Genomic DNA, 27,692 nt, shown 5'->3' on the forward strand with positions numbered 1-27,692 from the left:
TATATTCACACACTATGCTTCTTCAGCATGCTGGCTTGCTGACACACTGAAACTAATAATAGGTCTGCAGTCCCACAATATTCTGACGAAGTGCTGCTAAAATGTTAGATACTGTACTTAACCGTCCCGACATGTTTAGCCAGACTTATCTGGCTTCATCAGGGGTAGAGGTTCTCCACCTGGGTTGAGTGATGCAAAGGCCAGCCAATCAGCAGCTGGATGTGGCATCCAGCAACTAGATAAAGTGCAAATCTGTATCTCCTAGGACCAGACTCTGTGGGCCTCGGCCTGGTCTGGTTATGGGACCTGTGGTACTCCTATAAGCAGCACTGGAAACCTGTATCCTGCCAGCAGAATTGTATCCAAGCCTATATCGAGCCTGACACAGTACCCTAAATCACAGTCTGAACTGGAGACTGTATCTGAGCCTTTATCCACCCTGAGATGGTACCCTAAATCCCAGTGTGAACTGTAACCTGTATCTAAACCTGTGTATCCTGGATGCCTGTATCCTGACCTGATCAGGAATCCCAAACCTGTACTCGGAAACCTGTTTCAAAACCTGCATCCTGTTCAGAGTTTGTACCCCTATTCCATGCCTGTGCTCTGATACTCATATCTCTGCATACTTATTTTTCTTGACTGAAAAAAATGTCTATTTATGTGAAACCCTGACAATACTAAAAAAAATGTCTGACTAAATAAAAGTCTATTTTCCTGAAACCCTGCCAAGAAGTTTGAGTCAGAAATACCCTTTGGGGTTCTAATTGTAGGTATAGACACACATCTCCTGTAATGTATCTAAAATGTATAGTAAAGCCCCAATTATGTTAACACAGTAAATACAGTAAACAATTGAGTCAACCATGTACAGAAAAGTCAATTAATTGTATATGATATCAAAAGAAAAGTCTGTACATACACTGTAAGTGTCTTAAGGTCTTAAGGGCTGATGTCTCTTGTTGACAACTAGAAAGACCCAAGTTTTCAACGCGGAAGACAAACTAGACAAAGCTACCAAAGGAATGGTCAGGGTGTTCACAAACGCAATTTGGTATGGAGAATAACAGCATGGTGTACTTGGCTTTTTGTCCATTTGAACAGCTATAACCAAGGTCCTAGTCTCACATGGTTTGTTAAAGGCAAAGGAAAGTAAAGTATCCAATATTTATTTATGCATGTCAGTCTTCTGAACATATATATCTCAGTTCATTGTTAGACTGATGCTTGGCTGAAGGCATCTGATATCGGATATTTTTCCAGAATCTTGTGTTAGGTGAAAGGGCATCTTCTGTAAATTCTCCTTTCCATCGCACAACCCCTTGCTTCTGTTTGATGTACTTTATGGATTCAGGTACGTTTGTATAGTCTGTTATCTTCTCTATTTCAATCAAAATTACTTTGATTTTATTCTGAATCAGGACATCATACATGGCTTTTTTCTGTTCAAACTCATACTCATCCTCATGTGTTTCACAGAACATGTTTCCTAGGACAATAATCACCCTTCTGCTTTGTGAAATGGTCTCATCTACGAGGTCCATGAGAGCTGAAAAAACATTAAGATAATTTACATTTATAACAATAATTTTTTAACATTGACATATTTTACAGAAAACAAAAAAAGGAAAATAAAAAATATGACCCGTCTAAATCCATTATTTTAACAAGACAGATAAACCAGGCTACCTCAATTTTAATGTAAATTAGACTAAATGGGAGTCATTTTTCATTAGAGTGGCTCTGATGACAGTTCTATGTCTGTCTTTGGAGTTCTGCTGCAGTCAGATTCATTAAAGTGGCTTTGGCCCTTGATAAAACTGCAGGCAGTGTTTTTCGCTGTGTGGTTAGTTTGTGACAGTCGCATGAAAAGTTGCAAAGAATCCCAACAAAAGTTGCAACATAGACTAGGGTGGGGGTTGCATCAACAATCAGTCTATGCAAATAATGAATTTGAAGCAGGGTCTATGTCAAAGTAAGTTTGCACTGTCCTTTTTTGCCCCCAAAAAAGTGCAAAAACATGCTGTGGTACAAGCCCAACAGTCATCACAGTAGCCCCTACTACTGTAGATTCACTGAAAGTAGGGGCCATTCACATTTCTACTGATGCTCTGTTATCAGATTTTGTGTATGACTGCCAGAAAGTGCTCATCTAATGGAATAACTCCTCTTTGCTGAAGGGTTTCTCTGCCTAAAACTCAAGTCATGTCCAGTGGCGTAACAACCACCGTAGCAGCCGTAGCGAGTGCTACGGGGCCCGGGCGCAGGGGGGCCCGCGAAGGACGGGGAAAGTAAACTTTCCAGGAAGCCAGAGCGCTGGTATTGACAGCCGGCAGAATTATACTTTGCTAATGATATGTCTCCGGGTCCGTCCCACTACTTCCCCTGACTCCAGGCCTCATACCAGGTGGGCGGAGAGGTAGTGGGACGGGCCCAGGCGGGCACATCATTAGCAAGGTATAATTCCTGCTGGCCCGCGCGCTCGCCTCACGTGCTGCCGGCACCTTGCGTCCGTCCCCCGCAGGCGGCACTGAGCTTTGGCTCCCCTGCCGGCCTGCATCAAACTCCCGCATGCCGACCGGCCAGCACCACTTTCCAGCCGGGCACTGTGCTCCCGCCCGTCAATGTGCTCCCGCCCTCCACTCCCCGCATATTTCCGCTCCCGGTTCTCCTTGCGCTCCCGTGTCAACCCCGCTCTCCTCCCATTTCAATCCTGCTCCGCTCCTGTCTCCCCCTTCCCCCTCGGCTCCCGGCCCCGACCGCCCCCGCTCAAGCTCCATATCCCCCCCCCTCACCGGCTACCGGTATCAAGTCTTTCCGCTCCCGGCTCCCTCCCATGTCAACTCCGCTCTGCTCCCATTTCAATCCTGCTCCGCTCCTGTGTCCCCCTTCCCCCTCGGCTCCCGGCCCCAACCGCCCCCGCTCAAGCTCCAGGCTCCATATCCCCCCCTCACCGGCTATCAAGTCTTCCCGCTCCCGGCTCCCCCACCGCTGCAGGACAAGGCGCCGAGAGAGAGGTAAGGTTACTTTATCTTCATATATATATATATGTGTGTGTGTATCTGGACCAATTTTTTACATGCTTTGCGCTATATAAATAAATAATAATTATTATTATATATGTATATATGTATATGTGTGTGTGTTTATGCTGTATGTATATGCAACATTTGTGATATTTATCAGGGCTTCTATTTTGTACCTCATGGCGGTATTCTGTATGCATTTTATACTACATGGTGCTATGCTGTATGCATTTTATAATACCTGACGTTACGCTGTATGCATGTTATACTACCTGACGTTACGCTGTATGCATGTTATACTACCTGACGTTACGCTATATGCATTTTAAATTACATGGCGGTAAATTGTATGCATGTTATACTACATGGCGATACACTGTATGCATTTTATATTACATGGCAGGACGCTGTATGCGAGGGGGCGTCTCTCTATGCATTTTATACCACATGGCGGTACACTGTATGCATTTTATACCACATGGCGGTACACTGTATGCATTTTATACCACATGGCGGTACACTGTATGCATTTTATACCACATGGCGGTACGCTGTATGCATTTTACACTACATGGTGGTACGCTGTATGCATTTTACGCTACATGGCGATACGCTGTATGCATTTTATACTACATGGCGATACGCTGTATGCATTTTATACTACATGGCGATACGCTGTATGCATTTTATACTACATGGCGATACGCTGTATGCATGTTATACTACATGGCGATACGCTGTATGCATTTTATACTACATGGCGATACGCTGTATGCATGTTATACTACATGGCGGTATGCTAAATGCATTTTAAATTACATGGCGGTAAACTGTATGCATGTTATACTACATGGCGATACACTGTATGCATTTTATATTACATGGCAGGACGCTGTATGCATGGGCGGGGGGGGGGGGCGTCTCTCTATGGCTCGCCTTAGTCAGCAGACAGTCTAGGTACACCCCTGAAACCCACCGAGTGACATCCGAGCTGAGCTGAAGGTGGGTAAGTAAAATTACTGCATGTGTGTGTGTATATGTGTATATCTGTGTGTATGTGTGTGTATGTTGAGTATAGACTGGATGTGTTAATGTATGTATGCTGTATATCTGTGTGTATGCTGTATATACTGGATGCATGTGTATATATGCTGTATATGTGTATGTATCCTGTGTATACTGGATGTGTGTATATATATGCTGTATATCTGTGTGTATGTTGTGTATATACTGGATGTGTGTATATATGCTGTATATCTGTGTGTTTACTTTATATACCGGATATATGTGTATATATACTTTATATCTGTGTGTATGCTGTATATACTGGATGCGTGTGTATATGCTGTATATGTGTGTGTATGCTGTATATACTGGATGTGTGTGTATGTATGCTGTATATACTGGATGTGTGTGTATGCTGTATATCTGTGTGTATGTTGTGTATATACTGGATGCATGTGTATATATGCTGCATCTGTGTGTAACCTGTATATACTGGATGCGTGTGTATATATGCTGTATATCTGTGTGTATGCTGTATATACTGGATGCGTGTGTATATATGCTGTATATCTGTGTGTGTGCTTATATGCTGTATATGTGTGTGTATATATGTGTGTGTGTATATATATATATATATATATTAGGGAATGGGGCCCCATTCAATGGTCTGCTATGGGGCCCAGCCTCTGCTAGTTACGCCCCTGGTCATGTCTGAATATATTAGGGAAAACCTGAGGACGAGTTCATCCAGATTTCCTCCAGTGGGATTCTTCCTAAAGTGGAATGAATGAAATAATCATTCAAAATGAATCCCCCCAGCTTCTTATCCTTTTCAACTTTTCAAAAGGATGTATGGTGTCAAGGTATTTCCTGGATTGACTTTTTAGGTGGTTGAAACTTCACTGGCATTTGGGAAAGTAATAAAAGACTCCCTTTAACATGTGGGTGGTCACAATGAATATCTAGTTATGCCTTGGCCATGTGCTATTCTCCTCTTTTCAAGAATTTGTAAGCAACATCTTCTGAAATCTGCTAAATGTCTGTGTCATGGCTCTCTTTGACGGTATCTTGATTTACTCAACTGTCTGTCAACACATTGGAAGAAAATCTTGAAAATACTCTTCATGTCAAGTTGTAAAAATAACTTGCTGAAAACAAATTGTTTACAAGTTTTTAGTCCTAAACTGGGACCATTTCAGGGGTTAGTGGCCCTCTTGCAGCCAATTCCACATCCTTCCAAATGGGTTAAAGGGTAAAAAACATATTTTGGGATAACACCCTTTGTAGTAACCTAAAGTCAAACTGGACAGGGGACACAGTTGTTTCAAAACTCATTACCTGTTAAATTACTTCTAGGCATAGAAAAATAGTTTGATATACTTGCCTTGTCCAGGAAGATCATCTCGTCCAGGAATAAATAATCGATAAGCACATTGTCTTTCTAAAACTTGTGGCAGTACCTTCAGTGCAAATATGTTCATTTCATAAGAGATGGTTCCCTTGGATATTTTTGGGTATATTACATATGCATCATAAATTTTCCCATCTTTATCTGTGTTGATAGAAAAAAAGAGTAGATGGTATTCTATATATTGCTGAAAGAAGAACATACCTCTAATAGCAGCACATATTTTCTATTGTTAGTTCCACAAAGTTAATTATAGTCAGCTTTGTAAGAACTATATATTAAAAATTTAATACACCTTTGAATTGATTGCAAAATTAATTTCCAGTTACCAAGAATTTACTTTTATTAGTCTCTTTTGATTGTGGCTACTTTGGTGGGTTTTGGTGAGATATAAATAAGTAAATAACAAAATCTCAAACTTGTAATTCTGAGATATTTAGCATCAACCTCAAGATACATTTAATATACATTGAATTAAAATATTTGCTTCTCATTATGTCTTATCTACACTGTAGCTAAATTATAACTTTATACCAATAATGCATATATGTCTTAATCAAGCATTTAACTGGGGTTGCCTTCCTCAGGCAATTTTGTTTCATATTTTAATTAAACTGTTAAAAACAGATACTACACTTGATCTTAGCCAAAAGGCTGAAAAGCGATTTGTTTCATATATTAACTGATAAAACATACCTTTATCTGTATTTCCAAACCAGGAACTTCTATACCAAAGGACAATGTCAACTTTATATATTCTTATGGTAACAATAGCTATAATAATAACCAATAATATTGACATGAAGAATGCGATTAGGAATCCCTGGAAATTAGGATCTTAAACACAATAGAGAACACAGGAGCAATTAGAAATGAAAAATGTCTTTAAATGCACAACAATGATTGACTATATTAATTGGTATTGACTTATTATCACCCTTTACACAATTAAACCATTACCAAATTACTGAGCATCACTGATACTAGTGCTGCAAGGCTGTTACATTCTATGATGGCTTAAACTAATAATGCCCCTGTTGCCTCTACTCACCCACAACTTAAAATTAGGTGGGTACTGTATGTAAACTAGTACTCGTATATACCATATATATCCTTAAAGGAAATCTATCACTATGCAGATTAGGTATGGGCGCTCTGGCCCAGCTCTCACACAGGGTGCTCGGCACTCTGCTCAACTGCTCAAGCGGGTGGCTGTAATATGATACACACGGGGATTATTAGTAGTTGAACAGAGCACCAGGCAGCAGCACCCAAACCTAATCTGCATATTGTATAAAGACATTTTCTGTAGAAACTAGGTGCTTTTATGTCTAAAAAAGATATGATCTGGCAAAACAGCAGGTATGTTTTGTTCAGACACTGCATTACTAAGTGATAGATTTCCTTTAAAGGGGTTTTCCCTCAAGCAAAAGTTAGGCCCTATCCATTGGATAGGGCCTAACTTGCTGATCAGTGTAGGTCTCAGCGCTGAGCCCCCCACAGATCATGAAAATGAGGGGTTTAATGGGGACCCGCGTACCTCCGTCGGACCCCTTGTGGCTCGGTCAGACTAATTGAGCAGACGGCCGCGCATGACTGTTCTGCTCCATTAAACTCTATGGAGCTGACGCCTATCCCGTGGATTGGGTCTAACTTGTGTTCGTGGGAAAAGCCCTTAACCCCTTTAAGGTGTTAAACTGAGATAACATTGTCTAACAATACATTTTCCAAACCAGAATTAAAACTCAATACATACCTGGCTTTTTTAGTGTAGCATAAAACATATGATTTGAAACATGCCAGATGTAACAGTAAAATTGTCTGTTGTAGTCCTCTTCCATAACTTTTGTAAAGGTTAGGGTTTTGAGGTATTCCATACCATCTTTTGTAAATGTTTGGCTAAGAAAACACAAAATATTACATTACTTTCCTATAAATGTATATATTAAGAATGATAACATGGAAATAATGTACATTACTGAAAGAATGGGTAGATATTTTTTTGTGAACTAATACAATTTAAATTATAAATGGGCAGCAGTGATGGCCAAGAAAATAAAATGCCTCTCCCTGTTTCCAGTTCCATAATTTAATAACACACAGTACATTTTTACCCACAATGAGCCTTTACAGTAAAGTGTCCTTTTTAAATTATCCCAACCCTTCAACCAACGTTCTTAAACCTGTCACCAGATTTTGACCCCACTGACTAACAATGCCTGCTTACAGTCCTCCCCATAACACCTAAAATTAGCAGCCAGTGGGGCACTGTACTTCAATTACAGACATTTTTCCGATATGCAAATTAGCATTTCTGACTCTGTTTCCTGGCTCTGACTCTTCTCTCTCTCTCAGGCTGGCAGTGAACCATGCCCCATTATTCTTACTGACAGCTCTGTGTCTTTTCAAATCACTGCTGTGCCTCCTTATACTTTGGGACTGTCTGATAATATTCAACTACAGACATATAAAGCTCTATGTACAGATGGGAAATATAATATATGTGACCAGTGACATCATCGCAGGTCTCTCAGCCTTCTAAGAATAGCAAACTGTACACCATGTATGTGATTACATGAAATCACAGCAGCCTCGATGGAGGATGGAGAGGAGTAGAAGTCCATGGAGGCTGCTGTGACTTCATGTCGTCAGATACATGGATGGGGTACATTTTGCTATTATTAAGACTATTATAAAGAACCTGAGATGATGTCACTCTGGTCAAATGACATGAACTTTGACCAGTAAGGAGACATAAGGCATGAGGAGGATTAGATGGGAGGGGCCAGCCGAACAGGACACGCCCCCTCTCATGCCAGGTAATATAAGATAAAAGGTGATTTATTTGGATGTAAGCTAAACAATTTTTAGCTGAAAGAAGGATGTCAGTTAATTATTAGAGCTCTATAGGAAACTGTCACTGGCTGTATATGTGCAAATGTGGCGACAGGTTCCCTTTAAGTCGTTAGTCTCTTTTGATCCAATATGTCCAGATGTCTGCTTTTTAATTACTCATAAATATTTAAAACTCAACACTGCAAAAAATCCCTTCTATTAAATAAATAATACAAAAATATAATCTAACATTGGGAAAGACCTCTTTATTCAAGTGATGATAACAGTAACATCCCATATAGGAATAGTCCCTGGCCCCTCTGAAGATTTTAACAACTTCAAAAGTAAGCAGTACAACTACTTATAGTCCTGCATTTTAGAATAAAAAAAGTTTTAATTGTAGAACGAGTCGAAATAAAGTAATTGAATACCTTGTTTTTCCAATTATAACTCTGCCAGGTTCAGCATAAAATGCCATATCAGTGTCATTGTAAATCCAGAGTAAATCAATGCTTCTATTATGTAACACTTTACAGGTAAGTGTAAAGGTGGCTCCTGTAAAAATCTTACATGTCAGATCATGTACAGCAGTTTCATGTAGTCTGCTATAAAATAGCTAGGCATAGTCATAGGGACATTTTTTACTAGCTGTTGTTACAGATTGTCAAAACATTAAGAAATAATCTTTATTGTAAAGAGATAAGAACAAGTACATTTGAAATACATTAAAATGCCATGAAAGTTTAAGACAGTATGCAGAGAAAATTGTACCTGGCAAATAAGGCAATGCAGACAATTAATTATGCATATAATCACAGTGCTCAGATAAAAACCAATATTCATATTCATCACATATTTATGTAACTGTTGTGCAAGGAAAGGAAATCTACTAGGAAATAGATATATACATAATGAATTTACTATGTAGGACTCACTACACTACAGCAAATGCTTCTGTGTGGGGGAACTCTGCCTACTGGCTGCTGTGTGGGGGAACTATGACTTCTGGCTGCTGTGTGAGGGAACTATGAGTGCTAGCTGCTGTATGGGGGAACTATGAGTGCTGGCTGCTGTATAGGGGAGCTATGACTGCTGGCTGCTGTATGGGGGTGCGCTGCCTGCTGGCTGCTGTGTAGGGGAGCTATGACTGCTGGCTGCTGTATGGGGGTGAGCTGCCTGCTGGCTGCTGTGTAGGGGAACTATGAGTGATGGCTGCTGTGTGGGGGAACTATGACTAATGGCTGCTGTGTGGGGGAACTATGACTAATGGCTGCTGTGTGGGGGAACTATGACTGCTGGCTGCTGTGTGGGGGAACAATGACTGCTGGCTGCTGTGTGGTATGTGGAAACTACGACTGTTGTCTGCTGTCTGGGGGAACTATGACTACTGGCTGCTGTGTGGGGGAACTATGACTGCTGGCTGCTGTGTGGGGGGACTCTGCCTGCTGGCTACTGTGTAGGGGAGCTATGACTGATGGCTGCTGTGTGAGGGAACTATACAGATGGCTGCTGTGTATGGGGAGCTATGACTGCTGGCTGCTGTGTGAGGGAACTATGACTGCTTGCTACCATGTGGGGGGACTATGAGTGCTGGCTGCTGTGTAGGGGAGCTATGACTGCTGGCTGCTGTGTGAGGGAAGTATGAAGCTGGCTGCTGTGTGGGGGTACGCTGCCTGCTGGCTGCTGTGTAGGGTAGCTATGACTGCTGGCTGCTTGTGGGGGAACTATGACTACTGGCTGCAGTGTGGGGGAACTATGACTGCTGTCTGCTGTCTGGGGGAACTATAACTGATGTCTGCTGTCTGGGGGAACTATGACTGCTGGCTGCTGTATGGGGGAACTATGACTAATGGCTGCTGTGTAGGGGAACTATGACTTCTGGCTGCTGTGTGAGGGAACTATGAGTGCTAGCTGCTGTATGGGGGAACTATGAGTGCTGGCTGCTGTGTAGGGGAGCTATGACTGCTGGCTGCTGTATGGGGGTGCGCTGCCTGCTGGCTGCTGTGTAGGGGAGCTATGACTGCTGGCTGCTGTATGGGGGTGCGCTGCCTGCTGGCTGCTGTGTAGGGGAACTATGAGTGCTGGCTGCTGTGTGGGGGAACTATGACTGCTGGCTGCTGTATGGGGGTGCGCTGCCTGCTGGCTGCTGTGTAGGGGAACTATGAGTGCTGGCTGCTGTGTGGGGGAACTATGACCAATGGCTGCTGTGTGAGGGAACTATGACTGCTGACTGCTATGTGGGGGAACAATGACTGCTGGCTGCTGTGTGGTATGTGGAAACTACGACTGTTGTCTGCTGTCTGGGGGAACAATGACTACTGGCTGCTGTGTGGGGGAACTATGAGTGCTGGCTGCTGTGTGGGGGGACTTTGCCTGCTGGCTAATATGTGAGGGAGCTATGACTGATGGCTGCTGTGTGAGGGAACTATACAGATGGCTGCTGTGTATGGGGAGCTATGACTGCTGGCTGCTGTGTGAGGGAACTATGACTGCTGGCTACCATGTGAGGGGACTATGAGTGCTGGCTGCTGTGTAAGGGAGCTATTACTGCTGGCTGCTGTGTGAGGGAAGTATGAAGCTGGCTGCTGTGTGGGGGTACGCTGCCTGCTGCCTGCTGTGTAGGGGAGCTATGACTGCTGGCTGCTGGTGGGGGAACTATGACTACTGGTTGCAGTGTGGGGGAACTATGACTACTGGTTGCAGTGTGGGGGAACTATGACTGCTGTCTGCTGTGTGGGGGGACTATGCCTGCTGGCTAATGTGTAGGGGAGCTATGACTGATGGCTGCTGTGTGAGGGAACTATACAGATGGCTGCAGTGTATGGGGAGCTATGACTGCTGGCTGCTGTGTGAGGGAACTATGACTGTTGACTACCATGTGGGGGGACTATGAGTGCTGGCTGCTGTGTAGGGGAGCTATGACTGCTGGCTGCTGTGTGAGGGAAGTATGAAGCTGGCTGCTGTGTGGGGGTACGCTGCCTGCTGGCTGCTGTGTAGGGGAGCTATGACTGCTGGCTGCTGGTGGGGGAACTATGACTACTGGCTGCAGTGTGGGGGAACTATGACTGCTGTCTGCTGTCTGGGGGAAGTATAACTGCTGTCTGCTGTCTGGGGGAACTATGACTGCTGGCTGCTGTGTGGGGGAACTATGACTAATGGCTGCTGTGTAGGGGAACTATGACTTCTGGCTGCTGTGTGAGGGAACTATGAGTGCTAGCTGCTGTATGGGGGAACTATGAGTGCTGGCTGCTGTGTAGGGGAGCTATGACTGCTGGCTGCTGTATGGGGGTGCGCTGCCTGCTGGCTGCTGTGTATGGGGAGCTATGACTGCTGGCTGCTGTGTGAGGGAACTATGACTGCTGGCTACCATGTGGGGGGACTATGAGTGCTGGCTGCTGTGTAGGGGAGCTATTACTGCTGGCTGCTGTGTGAGGGAAGTATGAAGCTGGCTGCTGTGTAGGGGTACGCTGCCTGCTGGCTGCTGTGTAGGGGAGCTATGACTGCTGGCTGCTGGTGGGGGAACTATGACTACTGGTTGCAGTGTGGGGGAACTATGACTGCTGTTTGCTGTGTGGGGGGACTCTGCCTGCTGGCTAATGTGTAGGGGAGCTATGACTGATGGCTGCTGTGTGAGGGAACTATACAGATGGCTGCTGTGTATGGGGAGCTATGACTGCTGGCTGCTGTGTGAGGGAACTATGCCTGTTGGCTACCATGTGGGGGGACTATGAGTGCTGGCTGCTGTGTAGGGGAGCTATGACTGCTGGCTGCTGTGTGAGGGAAGTATGAAGCTGGCTGCTGTGTGGGGGTGCGCTGCCTGCTGGCTGCTGTGTAGGGGAACTATGACTGCTGGCTGCTGGTGGAGAACTATGACTACTGGCTGCAGTGTGGGGGAACTATGACTACTGGTTGCAGTGTGGGGGAACTATGACTGCTGTCTGCTGTGTGGGGGGACTCTGCCTGCTGGCTAATGTGTAGGGGAGCTATGACTGATGGCTGCTGTGTGAGGGAACTATACAGATGGCTGCTGTGTATGGGGAGCTATGACTGCTGGCTGCTGTGTGAGGGAACTATGACTGCTGGCTACCATGTGGGGGGACTATGAGTGCTGGCTGCTGTGTAGGAGAGCTATGACTGCTGGCTGCTGTGTGAGGGAAGTATGAAGCTGGCTGCTATGTGGGGGTACGCTGCCTGCTGGCTGCTGTGTAGGGGAACTATGACTACTAGTTGCAGTGTGGGGGAACTATGACTGCTGTCTGCTGTCTGGGGGAACCATAACTGCTGTCTGCTGTCTGGGGGAACTATGCCTGCTGGCTGCTGTGTGGGGGAACTATGACTAATGGCTGCTGTGTAGGGGAACTATGACTTCTGGCTGCTGTGTGAGGGAACTATGAGTGCTAGCTGCTGTATGGGGGAACTATGAGTGCTGGCTTCTGTGTAGGGGAGCTATGACTGCTGGCTGCTGTATGGGGGTGCGCTGCCTGCTGGCTGCTGTGTAGGGGAGCTATGACTGCTGGCTGCTGTATGGGGGTGCGCTGCCTGCTGGCTGCTGTGTAGGGGAACTATGAGTTCTGGCTGCTGTGTGGGGGAACTATGACTGCTGGCTGCTGTATGGGGGTGCGCTGCCTGCTGGCTGCTGTGTAGGGGAACTATGAGTTCTGGCTGCTGTGTGGGGGAACTATGACTGCTGGCTGCTGTATGGGGGTGCGCTGCCTGCTGGCTGCTGTGTAGGGGAACTATGAGTGCTGGCTGCTGTGTGGGGGAACTATGACCAATGGCTGCTGTGTGGGGGAACTATGACTGCTGGCTGCTGTGTGGGGGAACAATGACTGCTGGCTGCTGTGTGGTATGTGGAAACTATGACTGTTGTCTTCTGTCTGGGGGAACTATGACTACTGGCTGCTGTGTGGGGGAACTATGACTGCTGGCTGCTGTGTGGGGGGACTCTGCCTGCTGGCTACTGTGTGAGGGAACTATACAGATGGCTGCTGTGTATGGGGAGCTATGACTGCTGGCTGCTGTGTGAGGGAACTATGACTGCTGGCTACCATGTGGGGGGACTATGACTGCTGGCTGCTGTGTAGGGGAGCTATGACTGCTGGCTGCTGTGTGAGGGAAGTATGAAGCTGGCTGCTGTGTGGGGGTACGCTGCCTGCTGGCTGCTGTGTAGGGGAGCTATGACTACTGGCTGCAGTGTGGGGGAACTATGACTACTGGTTGCAGTGTGGGGGAACTATGACTGCTGTCTGCTGTCTGGGGGAACTATAACTGCTGTCTGCTGTCTGGGGGAACTATGACTGCTGGCTGCTGTGTGGGGGAACTATGACTAATGGCTGCTGTGTAGGGGAACTATGACTGCTGGCTGCTGTGTGGGGGAACTATGACTAATGGCTGCTGTGTAGGGGAGCTATGACTGCTGGTTGCTGTGTGGGGGAACTGTGTCTGCTACCTGCTGTGTGGGGGAACTATAACTGCTGTCTGCTGCGTACAGAACTCTAACTATTGGCAATTTTAGGGACACATACTTGCCATGGCGGCATCTTAGGAAATTTCACAATATGTTCAGCTTTGTGCTTGCCGTCAAATTTCTGATTGAAATGGTTATGCTGTATAAATATAAATACTAAACAGCTTCAGCAGATACATGTATACAGTAATAAAATTTTATTCTGCCACTTTAATGCAACCACAAGGCATCACCGTGTCCGCCCCCCTGCTGTGTGACGTATTCGCTCAGCTAGCCTAGAGGAGGGATGCTATAAGCTGCATTTGCTCCTCATAGGCTTCTTTTATCTCCACTGAGTGTATTATGTTGCTAAAAAGGAGGATCAGGATAGAAAAATGTAGCTTGCTACATCTTTCTATCGTACCTATTGCAGCGAATGTGACATTTACGGGTTAGATGGAGGCTGGCAACTATGCCTCCATCTGCCAGTATATGTTAATATGCACACTCAACTACGTCTGGGAGCTTTGCCAATGTATATTCTGAGCCTTTAATACTCACTGAATTACAAAAGCGCATCATGTAGATTACTAACTCACATAAGGCAAGTATGAATGTAAGACCAAACTAATAAAATGGCATATAATTGTGTGGTGTTTGGTGTGACGATAGGTGTGAGGGATAACAATAACCAGTTATGAAAAAATAGTTAAGTGTCTAAAAGCTCAGTGCACAATGAATATTTATATGACACTGCCACACATCTACCAGTGCAAAAGACGTGAGTAAAAATAAATACCCCTCACATACAAATGTGAGTTATGTCCATCGAAGAGTGTCTGACCTTCTATACAGATTCAGACATGTCCTATTGACATAGTTCATGGAAGTGTTAATGGATGTGTCTCACAAATAAAACCATCTCCATGATGGAAAAAAGTAAACCCTAAAGCTTTGAGTTACATCTTCTGGTTTCTATGTGTGCTGCTACCTTGACAGGGAGGAATATATCAAGAGCAGGAGAAAGGTAAGACAGGTGCTATATAAGGCAGATCATAAAAGTTCTAAGTTTCCGGAGTACTTGAACTTGCATCTCCTAAATGAACCAGATTGGAATTCAACTTGATTAATTTTATCAACTTTTAATAAAAGTAACTGATAAGAACATTTAGAACTAATTCTACAAAAAACAACAGTAGTACAGCTACATCACAAGAAAAATAAGAAAGTTAAAGCTATTGGAATGTGATAATAAAATTGATAGTTAAAAACTAACTCACCCAACAGGGAAAAAAAATCAAGCACTCATACAGCCACATCATAGGAAAAGTAAGAAAGTCATAGCTATTGGAATGTAATATACATGCACACAAATGGTTTAAATAGGCCTGGTCATTAAGAGGTTAAGACAGAGCATAACTCACCTAATTCTACTTCCATGATGTTGTTTGTTGGGAATATCATAACAGGTTTATCCTTATTTGTTTGATCTACAAAATAACATATAAAAACATAGACATCACTGTGATAAATTTATTTCATAACTTCTGCTTATATCTAAAACCCAAAATGGCTTGTGTCCTAGCAGCTCGGGGGGAGGAGGCTCCAATCCACAGGACAGCAGCCAGAAAATATTAAACCTCTCAGCTACACCCAAAGGTCTTTTAATTTACCTATACTATGTATAAGGGCTCATTTATACATCCGTTTTTCCCTTCAGTATGCAATCACTGATTTCCACAATAGCATGGACATAGAGTCCATATGGCCATTCGCATGTCAATTTTGGCCTGTAGGATGAAAATTGCAGCATGCATATTTGTGAACTTCAGTAGATATTAATGTGCAGTATCTTTTATTTTTAGATGATGCCATTGAAGTGTTTTGACATCTAATTTTTGCAAACCATTAGTTTTGATCAACTGACCTGAAAAAAATGGATGTGGATACAATACTAGGATGTGGATACACAATGGACACACTTGTGTGAATAAGCATTAGGGCAAATAAGATTCACTACATTACTTTTATTTTGACCCACTTCTAGTTTTCTATGCTCACCATGCAAAACACATAATTCTATTGGGAAATCCAATGTATTGTTTTACATGTAAGTAACATATATATTCTTGGCACACAGTGATATTTATATGGGTCATAGGTATCATATACTCACCCCAACAGCAGAAATGTTAGGTTGCAAAAGGAAAGAGTTTAAACTCTATTCTCCATTGTAAATAAATGGGACAAGTGTATGTGTATTCAAGGAAACCTTCCATCAGAAATGTACCTATTAAGCTAAATCTGAATGGAAGCATATTTAGCCTTAATCTATCTTTTCCTAATCCTATAATACATTCTAAACGAATGTTCACTTTATCTAACATGCTAATTTTCTGCAGAGGCTACTGGGACAAGAGTAGCCTCTCCAGGCAGTGGGAACAAAGGCTATTCCATGCCCCAGTAGCGTTTGCAATACTTTCTACATGTGTAACCTTGGCTTGCTCCTCACACTTCTGCCACAGTCCTTGCTCCTTTGGAGTTCTGTGCATGCACAGCAGCTACGGTTTCAGAACGCATGTGCTTAGCAACATACTGCAGATCTACTATTACACAAAAATACAGCATTTCATAGATATAATTCTATACTGTCTCCATGAGTACAGATGTATATTTCATTTGTCCTGGGATACAACCATAAACTCAGTCCTGACTGTGGGCAGGAAGATCTTCCTATCTGCTCAGATTTCTGTCACATTAATATCTAGAGAATGTATTGCATTGGTTAGATGAGATAGAAGAGCTGAGTGTGTCATTGTGTCTTATATCCATCTCATGACGCTGTCTCATCTCACTTGTATATGTCAGATATAAGTAGAAGCTTAATGAAAGTGTAGTTAAGTCCTGTACCTCATAATCTAAGCATATTGTCAACACACACCCATGCATGAGCTTAGCACAGAGAAATCAGGAAATGTGTGCTCAGCTAGTGCCTGCCTAGAGAGCTGAATGTTACAGTGAGCAGTTAATACAGTGATAGTAGCAAAAGCAGCATTAAAACTGCAAAGTTAGGGGCTAAAAGTTATCTTTATCCCTACATGGTTAAGATTAGAGAACTTTCTTTCATGAGCAAACCCCTTTAAAGATAACCTACCATCAAAATCAAGCATGATAAACCAGGAGGACATACTCGTAGTTCCAGGCACAAAGACTGTGGTAATCTTGTTATATTTGTTATCCATTGCCATTCTCAACTTTTAAAATGAGTCTGAAGAGCTACTGGGGGTGTTAGGAGAGACCCTTCGAGCTGGAGCTTCAAGGCTGTTATACTGTCTCTCCCTACCCTTTTACTCCCTCAACATCTCCTCTTCCCTCTTCCAGTAATCTCACTGCACAGAGAAAGTTTCAGCACACGGTGAGAGGGGAGAAGTGTAACTGTTGGTGAAACATGGGGGACTCTGTGGGGCACATTTACTAAGGGTCCGCAGCCGCGAATCCGTCGGGTTTTTCCCGAATATTTCCGCTTTGCGCTGAATTTCACGGGATTGTGGCGCACGCGATCGATTTTTGGCGCAATCGCGCTGACTTTCGCGCGACAGAAATCGGGGGGAGTGGCCAACGGACAACCCGAAGGATTCGGAAAAACCGAAGAATTTAAAAAGCCATTTGTGTCGCAAGATCAAGCACTCACATACACCAGAAAAAAGCAGGTGAACTTCGGCGGACCTCGGCGCAGCAGCGACACCTGGTGAATATCGGCGCACGGACCTTAGTGAATCGAGGCAGAACGCGAATCAGCGTCGGAGAACCCGCCGCTGGATCGCGACAGGACCGGGTAAGTAAATGTGCCCCTGTATGTTTTAAAAGTTAATTTCAGAAGGAAGGAGCTCTATAAGAAGATTACCACCCTAATGGTGCCTTGTTTTTTATGCTTGATCTTTATGGTAGATTTCCTTGAATGTATAAATGAATGAAATCTATTAACAATTAACAATGTAGTTTTTTTGTTACCTGAAATAATGTACTCCAATGTACGGGAGATTTCATATGTAACTCCGTTGTAAATAAATGGCACTTTACAAGTGTAATTTCCACTATCCTCCTTGGACACATTTTTGATAGTCAAGGCTTTAGGCGAGGTTACATAGTGACCACTAGCAAGATCCAATGGTTGACATTCCTGTATACAAAAAAATTTCACTAGAAAAATAAAGCTGTAGTTCATTTATGTCAACACAAAGCATTATTTTCATGCTGTGTGGAAGTCAGAGCAAGTAAGGAGTTACCTAAATATGGAAGAAGTCAACTAACTTTGTCTATAGCTGCCTCATAGCCATTGAGTGAATCAAAATTTCTGCATGGTGGTTACAAGTGATCTCAGGGCTGAAGTGTCAGTTACAGAAGTGAAAAAATCATACAAATGTTTTTTTTCTGAGACCAAAAAAATTTTGGCTGTGGTTACAATGATAAAATATACAGTTCCGACTTTCATACAAATTCAACTTAAGAACAAACCTACAGAGCCTATTTGTACGTAACCTGGGGACTGCCTGTATTTATACATGAATATAGGTACTGCAAAGTGTTTACTTCTACTTAACATGTACCCTTTAGCAGGAGACCATTCTACTTGATACTAGTATGACTACAGTAAACAAAAATGTGTACATATAATTTAAAAAAAGAATATTCGATGTATACATGCATCATCCAATATCTAGAAAATGGATGCATGTGAGCTGCTCCTTGCTGCAGCTAATCTTTTTCATAGAGGTAAATAACATAATAATTCAAATATAATAGAACTCTTTTTTATTCACAGTTGTGAGATAAAGGTGATTTACCGGTATACAGGCGGTCCCCTACTTAAGAACACTCGACTTACATACGACCCCTAGTTACAAACGGAGCTCTGTATGTTGGTAATTTACTGTACTTTAGCCCTAGGCTACAATAAACAGCTGTAACAGTTATCACAGGTGTCTGTAATGAAGCTTTATTGTTAATTCTGGTTCTTATGACAACCCAACATTTTTAAAATCCAATTGTCACAGAGACCAAAAAAGTTCTGGCTGGGTTTATAATGATAAAATATACAGTTCCGACTTACATACAAATTCAACTTAAGAACAAACCTACAGACCCTATCTTGTATGTAACCCGGGGACTGCCTGTACATCTATTTATGCACAACTTTCCAATATCTAAAGTACAGCCCCTGGATCACAAATATTCTTTATCTTATCAGCTGCCATTGCTGTCTATAAAATGGCAGGAGATAGTGGATCATGTGATCTCTAACTGCCCATAACCAATTGCTCCTTTTAGGACCTTATGACAGTATTCATGAATAATATCATATGGTCCTGGAAGATCCTGAATGTGATGTTGGGTCTTTCCAATTTTAAAGTCCATCTTGAGAATCTGTATTTTCCGTGGAATGTAGGCTAATATGTCAGCCACAATAACAAGAGAATGAAAAATAAGACAATAAATACACTTTAAGGGGGTTATTTATCATTAGGCAGGCTTCTTGGGATAGTTCTATGACTATGTCAGATTTATTAACCCTTTCACGCTCTGCGACTGATGGCGAATGGGCAATCTTTTTTGAGATGCTCATTGTAATGAATATAGCATGCAAAAATGCCATATACTGCAATACAGTAGTATATGGTAGGAACGATCATACCATCTTGGGTTAAAGTACCCTAGAGGGTCTGAGAAATAGAGAAAAAAAAAGGTTTAAAGAATGTAAAAAATTTATAAAATATTAAAAATTCAAATCACCCCTTTCCCTAGAACTACTATAAAACATAATAAACAGTAAAAAGCACAAACACATTAGGCATCGCCACGTCCCAAAATGCCCAATCTATCAAAATATATAAACAGTTATAGCCGGCAGTGACCTCCATAATGGAAATGGCGCCCAAATGTAAAAACGCAACTTTTACACCATTTTACATGACATAAATAATTTAATAAAAAGTAATCAAAATGTCGCTCAGTCCTCAAAATGGTAGCAATGAAAACATTGGCTCATTTCGCAAAAAAATGACACCTAACACATATCTGTGCACCACAGTATGAAAAAGTTACTAGTGTCAGAGGATGGCAAAAAAACCCTTCTCTTTTTCGTACACATGCATTTAATTTTTGAAAATGTATTAAAATGCAATAAAACCTGTATAAATTTGGTCTCACCACGATCATACTGAACCAAAGAATAAAGTAGAGGTGTTATTTGGAGCGTACAGTGAAAGTTGTAAGAACATTTGGAATTTTTTTGTGGCTTCCCACTACATGGCATGGAATAATAAATAACATCACGGAAAAGTGAAATTTGTTATGCACAAAATAAGCCCTCACACAGCTCTGTACACGGAAAAATGAAAAAGTAAAGGATTTATGAAGGTGGAGAGCGAGAAATGAGCAAAAAAAACATGCGTTCTTAAGGGGTTAAAATGGCTTGGGTCTTTTAATGAATCTGTTTGCAGTGTTGTTATGCTCCGCTTCAAAAGGCAGCAAAATGAAAAAAATCACGACACATAAGCCAGCAGGGAAGTGGAGAGGCCATGAGACTTTTTTTTAAAGTCACAAGTCATAAATATCTGTTTATACTACTATACTAAAATAGCGAAAATAGCCCTGAATGACTTTTTAGCAGTAAAAAGCCACAAAAAAACCTCAATGCAATTGTTTTTACACCACAAAGTCCAGCAAACAATTGATAAATAACCCCCTAAGAGTGTTTTTTACAGTCCAAGCAAGTACAAGTTCGGGTCTGTATTTCATTACTGTCTTGGACAGTATATTTGGTTGGAAGTTATATATACAGTACAAATATTCTGTATTGTCCAGGATTAGCCATGCTTGTTAAGTGTAGGTTAAATTATTACATATGTATAACATAAATTAAATAAAAAGGTACCTTAAACCATCTGACTGACATGTTCTTGTAGTTGCCATAAATATCTTGCTTTGGACATTGAATAGTAAATAATGGTGGTTTGGCTTTTCTCAGAAACTTCACTGAATCTTTATAGCAGAGTGCGTCATCATTCTTAAATACTTCTACTCTTACAATCTTCTTGATACAGTAAGTTGAATTTCTGTGTGTAAAAGAAGGGTTTAATATGTACCAGTAGGATGAGAAAAACATAAGCCGAATGCAGTTGTTCAGTAATGCAACTACCCAACAGTCAGAACAGGAAGCAGACACCCCCTCTATAGAACACATACAAGATCTAATGCTTTCCAGAGGTGTTCACCACTCAAGTAAGTTGCATGTTAAGAAAAATTATGAAGGAAAGAAAGAAACTTAAAATGTAAACTTTTTGCTTAATTCAAATTACAAAACTTCACTCAATTCTCATTGCAGTCTGACAAGGCTTTATTTATTTGTGCCCTGAAAGGGGTTCTCCAGTTGAAGCAAATAAATGGCATTTTTTGCATAATTTATGTATAGAATGTTATTTTTTAGATTTGTAAGGCCCAGTTCTCTTACACATCAGGCCCCTCTCTATCCTCCAGTTTCATTGTTTATAACAGCGGAAGTAGAGTTGTCGCACACATCATTTTCAACGTTATAATTAACAAACACATGACAATAGGAGGCTTGCCTCGATAGAAGGTGAACAAAGCCATTACTGTCACCTTTCATTTATATTTTATGTTATGCAGTTCTAAAATGGAAGAGCATAACAGAAAATTATGCCTTTTCAGGAATAAAAGTAGTAATATATTGCTGCAGCACATGTTTTTTTTTCTTTTATACATAACGGAAGAATGATGAAAAGAAGCTCCGTATATGTAACACTATGAGAAATGGTAAGAGAAGAGAGAATTATGCAGCATTATTAAGGGTGAAATCTGTGACAAAATTTACAGCTGAGATGTGTGATGATAATGTTCTGCAGCAGCTGAGGTGTATACTGTGTTTTTCTGTAGCAGATGATTTGTGTATTATGAAGTCTGGGGCCCACAATGCTTAAAGAGGTATTCCGGGAATATGAACATCTTATATATAAACCCATAATGCTATAAATAAATAAATATAACAAAATGTCAATGTCATTAGTCACAAAACGGAGCTGTGGGCTTTCTAGGGGGCAGTTATCACCAAGATGGCCGCCACTGGAAACTACAAGTCCCATGATCGTCTAGTTCTTGGTAACTCCTCCTCCCTCTTATGCTCTGCTCCTGGTGATGATGTAACAGACTCTCCTGCTCTGTTACCATAGTAATGATGTGTGACTGGCATTACTGCACACTACCTCACTGAGATGACATCTCACCACAACATTGGCCATACTGGATGCACTGCAACCAACCGACTACAGCCAAACATAGTGGTGATCACATTGACCAGCCCAGGCAGGTGCAGGGCATGTGATGTGGACATGTGACCAGCGGCCATATTCTGTCCTGTGTCTACTCCATGCTTAGAAAATCAATGGACTGAATAAAGGGCCAGTAGCATTTTAATTCTTTATTACAGCATTCCTGAACAGCATTTTTCTGCTAAGGGGAGCAGCATTTTAAATAACAACTAATTACATATTAGCTTATATATAAAAGACCCATTTGTATATAAATTATGCTGATACCTGGAAAAGCCCTTTATGTGCTCAGTTGAAATATAGTTTCTGCCACATGTTATAGTACGATTCTATGTGAGGTAGGATCATGGTCGCGCAGTCAGGACCTGGACATACTAAGAGTCCGGAGCCTCTTAGTATATTCGGCAGGAGGGATGGGTTTAAGATTACTCCCTGTGGGGTGATAAATGAGATAACCAGAAGAACTTTCTTAAGGACCAAAAATGGAAGTTCAGTAATAAGTTTTTATCACAAATAGGGTTAAACTTGCATTTTAATCAGTTTTTCCAACAAACTAACTCTTTATGTAAAGAAATGGGACCTTGTGTGGATAAAAGATATTAGATAGATGTCTTACCTGAGAATGCATTGGTAGAATCCACTGTCATTTAGATCTGCAGGGACAAACTTTAGAATGTTTTGATCCTGGTGAACTCTTTCTTGTCTGTCGGAGGTTATTTCTGTCTGTGTGTCATTTCTTATCCAGGTAACATTCATATTCTCGTTTAATAAGAAGTTCAGCGGACAGACAGCGAACAGAGGTTCACCAATGCTAGCAAATTCGGTGTCAAACTCCACTCCCTCATTGATACAAAGCTCTACAGGGAAAACTATACTATTAATAGACATCTGACATGAAAAAATATATGTATAAGTTCTAGGTTATAAAATGCTTTGGTTTAGCCAAATTATCAGTTGGTCCACTTAAAAAAATTTGTTTAAGCAATTCACAAAAACAGTGGTGGTCATTAACAGTCTGTACATGTGTAGCATGATATTGTGAGTTGATGACCAGCACTGGTCCACTTTAAATAACATTTTTAAATCCAAAGTAAGAGACGTCTATGTTTCTATTAAAATATAGTAATGTAATAGCTTTTTTCAAACTCAAATGGTTACTGTGAAGCCTCAATAAGTTTCAGGCTATAATAGGTTTTAATTCCCTCATTCATCTTCAGACCCACTACAAAGCTTGGGCTGAATCACACAGTTGTGGTAAGTCAGTGATAATTGGATTAATGTATGGATAATTAGTGTTGGTGCTGCTGTTCAAGCAATCCTTGAATCCACATTCACCGGAATGCGGATGACTGTCTTTCGATGAGGGGAAGGGGAGGAGGGATTTATGCACACAAGAGGAGTGCATAATGATCTTTGGACGGAATGTCCTAACAGAGGCACCCTGAAATGAAAGAGTCTAATTTGAATGTTTTTCAAAAAAATTTTCTCAGCAATGGAAAAAGAAGATAACAGCTGGTTTCAGAATAAAAACAACAGTCTGTAATTGAGCTCACCTCAAAACAGTACTATGTTGGTGGTCGATTTCCTTTAAGAATCCCTTTTATGCATCCAGATATTTGGAATTAGAAGAAGGGATTTCACCTACTTATTGAACTGTATTCCACTTTGGATATATGTACAACCATTTAGGTCTTCCATTAGAATCCCTTTGCATCATAATCAAATAATATTAATTTCTCTTCTTGGGGCTCTGCACATGCCATGGGGCCATGACTCTCGCCTTCTTCAAGCTACTGGAGTCTGATTGCTAGATGTCCTGTGTGTGATGTGATGAATTATTATGCTGTGCTGTCGGCATTATGGGCATGTGCACCGGATGTTGATGCAACTCACCAACATGATGTTTAGGTGCTACATCTGATTAACACAGGTGAATCCGCTACATTTGTCCTTTTAATGCCAGATAAATACACTCCCCCCAAAACAGATGTATTGTGAGGCGGTATTGTTGATATGTTATAAGAATTTTGTGGTGTGGCCATAGGGTATGAAAACCAAATTGATCCATTACAGATAGGGAGTCTGTCTTTTGAGAAATGAAGTAGAGAGATAATGATATAGGATAAAAAAGTCATGTGAGGGATTGAAGTTAAGTTCCTGATGATCACTTTTCATTATCATAAATGGTAAGTGTTTTGCTCTTACCGGTTTTGCCTACAGAAAGACACATCAAAGCCAGGATGAAAAGCGTGAAAACAGGCAGGTGCCTCAACATTTTATGGACCTGTAAACATAAATACAAAAGAATCAATGGATGCAATATTTATGTAATCTGGCTAGTCTGACCAGTTACAACCACCAGCTTAAAGGAATAAATGCCTATATTTTTAACTTTTAATAGATGGCCTTGCTATTATAGAAACGTGCAGGATGTTTTATATTTTGGCGCTCTTGGGAACTCGTTACATTTATGCAATTACACATTGTTTTCTAATTTTTGTGTAAATTTTTTTGTATCAACCCCTGAAGGGTTTTCATGTATCCCATCTTTTTAAAGTTTTATTAAAAGAGTTAGGCAAACAAGTGGGATACATGGTTATATCTGAGCACTGAATCCACACTGTTCTATTAATTTATACACAAGAGACAAAAAAGTTATCTTAATTTTGTCTTACTTATTGCCCCATTGCCCCTCCTCCCCCTGCTCCAACGGACAGGGTTACAGATACACGCGGTCCCCAGTTTATGTACAAGATAGGTTTTTAGGTTTGTTCTTAAGTTGAATTTGTATGTAAGTCGGAACTGTATATTTTATAATTATTATTCTGGGTCTCTGTGCTAAATGGATTTTAAAACTTTTGGGTTGTCATAAGAACCAGGATTAACAAAAAATCTTTATTTTGCAGGCACCTTTGATAACAGCGGTTTATTTTAGCCTAAGGCTAAAGTACAGTAAATTACCAACATCCACAGGTCCGTTTGTAACTAGGCGTCGTATGTAAGTCGGGTGTTCTTAAGTTGTGGACTACATGTGTACCAAAGGCTCCAGATTGGAGATTTTAGCTATAGTCCATAGGTTTTGCGGCAGTGACTAAAGTAAATGCAGTAGGCCAGAACAGTCAGACTCCTGCTCTTCTCATTCCCACCCCCTTTTTGGAAAACGGCAAAAATTGGCGGAGATGGGCCTAATACAGGCCCTCTATGTAAAATGGAAGAAGGCATAGTAAAAGTAAAATCCCCATAATTTGCAGGTGCTTATCCCCTAGCATCTAGCCATGACTTGGATTGGCCATGGCTAGTAGCTGAGGGGGTTAATTTGGGGATTTGGCTGTTCAGCAGCCCATCGGGCAATATGTCCAGGTTGCGCAAACAACAACTAAACCCCGCACCTGTAACACTGAATTTCTCATCTGGCATATATCACATAATATTAGGGTATTGATACCACCTTAACTTTTGATTGAGAATATTATGATGGTGTATGTCTGCAGATGTATGTCTGATGTCCTTATTCATATGCATAGTCTTCATAAAAGAGTATTACTCAATTTGCACTTTATTTACTTATTTATTGATGGGTTCGTTTTATATTTGTACCATAATCTATGTTATGTTTTTAGAGATTTTTGTACTTTTTAAGAGAGTATCCATTAATATATGACATGTTTCTTTGTTTATTACTGCATGTGGCTATTTGCGACATGTTGTAAGATTTCTCATTTACTTTGAGTAGTGCTGGTCTTAAATTTCTTTATTCTTGTTATTTGTTTAATTCCCAATACCCACCTCAAGGGATCAAATGTCCTGATCCCCATTTCACCCTTCCCCCCAGAAAAATAACAAAAATCTTACACACAGCTGGTGTCTGATTTTGTCAGGTATTGTTTTGGTGTCTGGTGTCCGGTTTTGTTAGGTATTTGAAGGCAAGTCTGAGGGATGTATTTCAGGGATTGTATTTATTTAGGGCATCTGGGGGCTATATTTTTTCAGGGGCTTAAATTTGTCCATGTTTTCTTTGATGCTTTGACTGTCTGGGGGTTCAGACTCCATGAATGTTCTCTGTTTGGTGTTTGGAGACACATTTATTATGGAAATTGTTCGTTTTTTGGGTCTCTATGACCCAAAAAACGTTTTAAATGGCATTTTTGTAACAGACATTAAATGACAGTACATTAAATGTGTTGCTTACTCTGACTAAGCACTAACACACCCCTTTAGGTGCAACCACGAAACAAAACTGGTGCAGACACTTTATAAATACATGTGCAAGCAGATTTTACCTTCTTTTTTGTGCAATGTTAGACAGAAAACTGGCGCAGATAGTCCAATATATCTGGCCCTGCGTGTCAGTTACATTAAAAAGAAGAGCAGAAGAGCATGTCAAAGTCAGAACCTTTGTTTTTACAGATCACTCACAGACTAGAGGATTCGTGAATGGATGCCACAAGGGGGTAATGACTTGGTATTGTGAACCATTGTCTGTTGTCGGTCCGTGAATCACGGACTGCTTAGAGTCCTGTTTCCTGAACTTGGTTCGGACACTGTGATCTATGATGTAAGAAGTTCCTGCTTTTTCAGTAAACAGCAATACCCATCCGGCATTAACCCCTTAAGGACAGAGGCCTTTTTCAGCTTAAAGGGGTTGTCCCATCGTAGCAAGTTAGGCCCTATCTACAGGATAGTTCCTAACGGGTGCGACGGGGGTTCCTCATGATCTGTGGGGGTCCCATCACTCAGGTCCCCACTGCTCAGCTCCTGTGGATAGTGCCTAACTTGCTACAATGGGACAACCCCTTTAAGGACAGAGCCACATTTTTTAAAATCATCTCTTTATGTGGTAATAACTTTTGAAAGCTTCAATTTATCCAAGTGTATTGAGATTGTTTTTCGTTACATATTGTACTTAATTATAGAGTATTCTCGTCTTCTGTCTTCAACCAGTTAATATAAAGATGAAACTTGGTAACCCTGATGCCAGAAATGCATTCATTGAACTAGGGGAGCTTTTTTTTCCATATGTTTTTCTGAACTACACTGGAGAAAAACTTACACCGCTGTGTACAGTACAATACAGACACACATAAAGCAGAGTTATACAGCTACTCACAGGCATGACACAGACATAGATAGGGGCAGAACTTTACCCCTTATGTGAGTGATATGTGTCTTGTCTGGGGAGTAGTAAGTCCTGGTACTCCAGATAGTCTCTGGGTACTCACCTCGTATCCAGCCCACTGTCTTCATGTCCAGTATCTCAGCTCAAAGTAATTTCTTTCCTGCTGGGGAGGAGACATTGAAGATTTCCTCATTGCAGTACATGTTACAACAGATGAATTTCCAAGAATTTTTGTCTATATGTATGTGTTGCTGACAATACTTTAAGGTGACTCATTAACCTGCTCGACTGCTTATATAAAGATTACAAGTAGACTAAAAAAAGAAGCTCTGTCTTTGGATTTCACAGTAAAAATTAATGGCAAACTTAAAATAGTGTTTTGAAGTTTCTCTGCCTGAGATTTAAAATAATTCTTTGAGTCATCTAGTTCAACATATGAAATTTGTATGTGGTATTAGGTCATCTTTATGTATTTTTCTACATACATTACCAAATATATGTATTCTGTTAA

The 27,692-nt window shown here is 41.4% G+C and overlaps 1 protein-coding gene and 1 pseudogene across 2 annotated transcripts; both read right to left on the bottom strand.

Moving 5' to 3' along the window:
* Positions 1 to 642: 642 nt before the first annotated feature.
* On the bottom strand, positions 643 to 27,387 carry LOC140118224 (interleukin-1 receptor type 1-like). Of its 2 annotated transcripts, none has more exons than XM_072135855.1 (11): positions 27,285 to 27,387; positions 24,271 to 24,349; positions 22,682 to 22,922; positions 20,655 to 20,835; positions 17,732 to 17,900; positions 15,145 to 15,210; positions 8,706 to 8,829; positions 7,196 to 7,338; positions 6,136 to 6,276; positions 5,416 to 5,583; positions 643 to 1,549 (listed from the first exon to the last, which is right to left on the bottom strand). In XM_072135855.1, the coding sequence occupies exons 2-11, from the start codon at positions 24,338 to 24,340 to the stop codon at positions 1,182 to 1,184; spliced, it is 1,671 nt and encodes a 556-aa protein (XP_071991956.1). In that variant the 5' UTR covers positions 24,341 to 24,349; positions 27,285 to 27,387; the 3' UTR covers positions 643 to 1,181. The 2 variants fall into 2 exon arrangements, with proteins under 2 accessions (XP_071991956.1, XP_071991957.1); XM_072135856.1 differs by having other exon boundaries at positions 27,210 to 27,294.
* Positions 5,962 to 6,105, bottom strand: LOC140120133 (U2 spliceosomal RNA; annotated as a pseudogene).
* Positions 27,388 to 27,692: the final 305 nt, after the last annotated feature.

This window comes from Engystomops pustulosus, chromosome 2 (genome assembly GCF_040894005.1).
Source record: "Engystomops pustulosus chromosome 2, aEngPut4.maternal, whole genome shotgun sequence".
NCBI lineage: Eukaryota > Metazoa > Chordata > Amphibia > Anura > Leptodactylidae > Engystomops > Engystomops pustulosus.

What these genes read in the sequence shown, in the direction of transcription:
- LOC140118224 (XM_072135855.1), bottom strand. Translation starts at nt 24,340, where the DNA reads ATGTTGAGGCACCTGCCTGTTTTCACGCTTTTCATCCTGGCTTTGATG. An exon ending in TTCTACCAATGCATTCTCAG is followed by an intron (nt 20,836 to 22,681) that starts GTAAGACATCTA and finishes TTTTACACACAG; the next exon opens with AAATTCAACTTACTGTATCA. An exon ending in CATCATGGAAGTAGAATTAG is followed by an intron (nt 8,830 to 15,144) that starts GTGAGTTATGCT and finishes AGATTTTTACAG; the next exon opens with GAGCCACCTTTACACTTACC.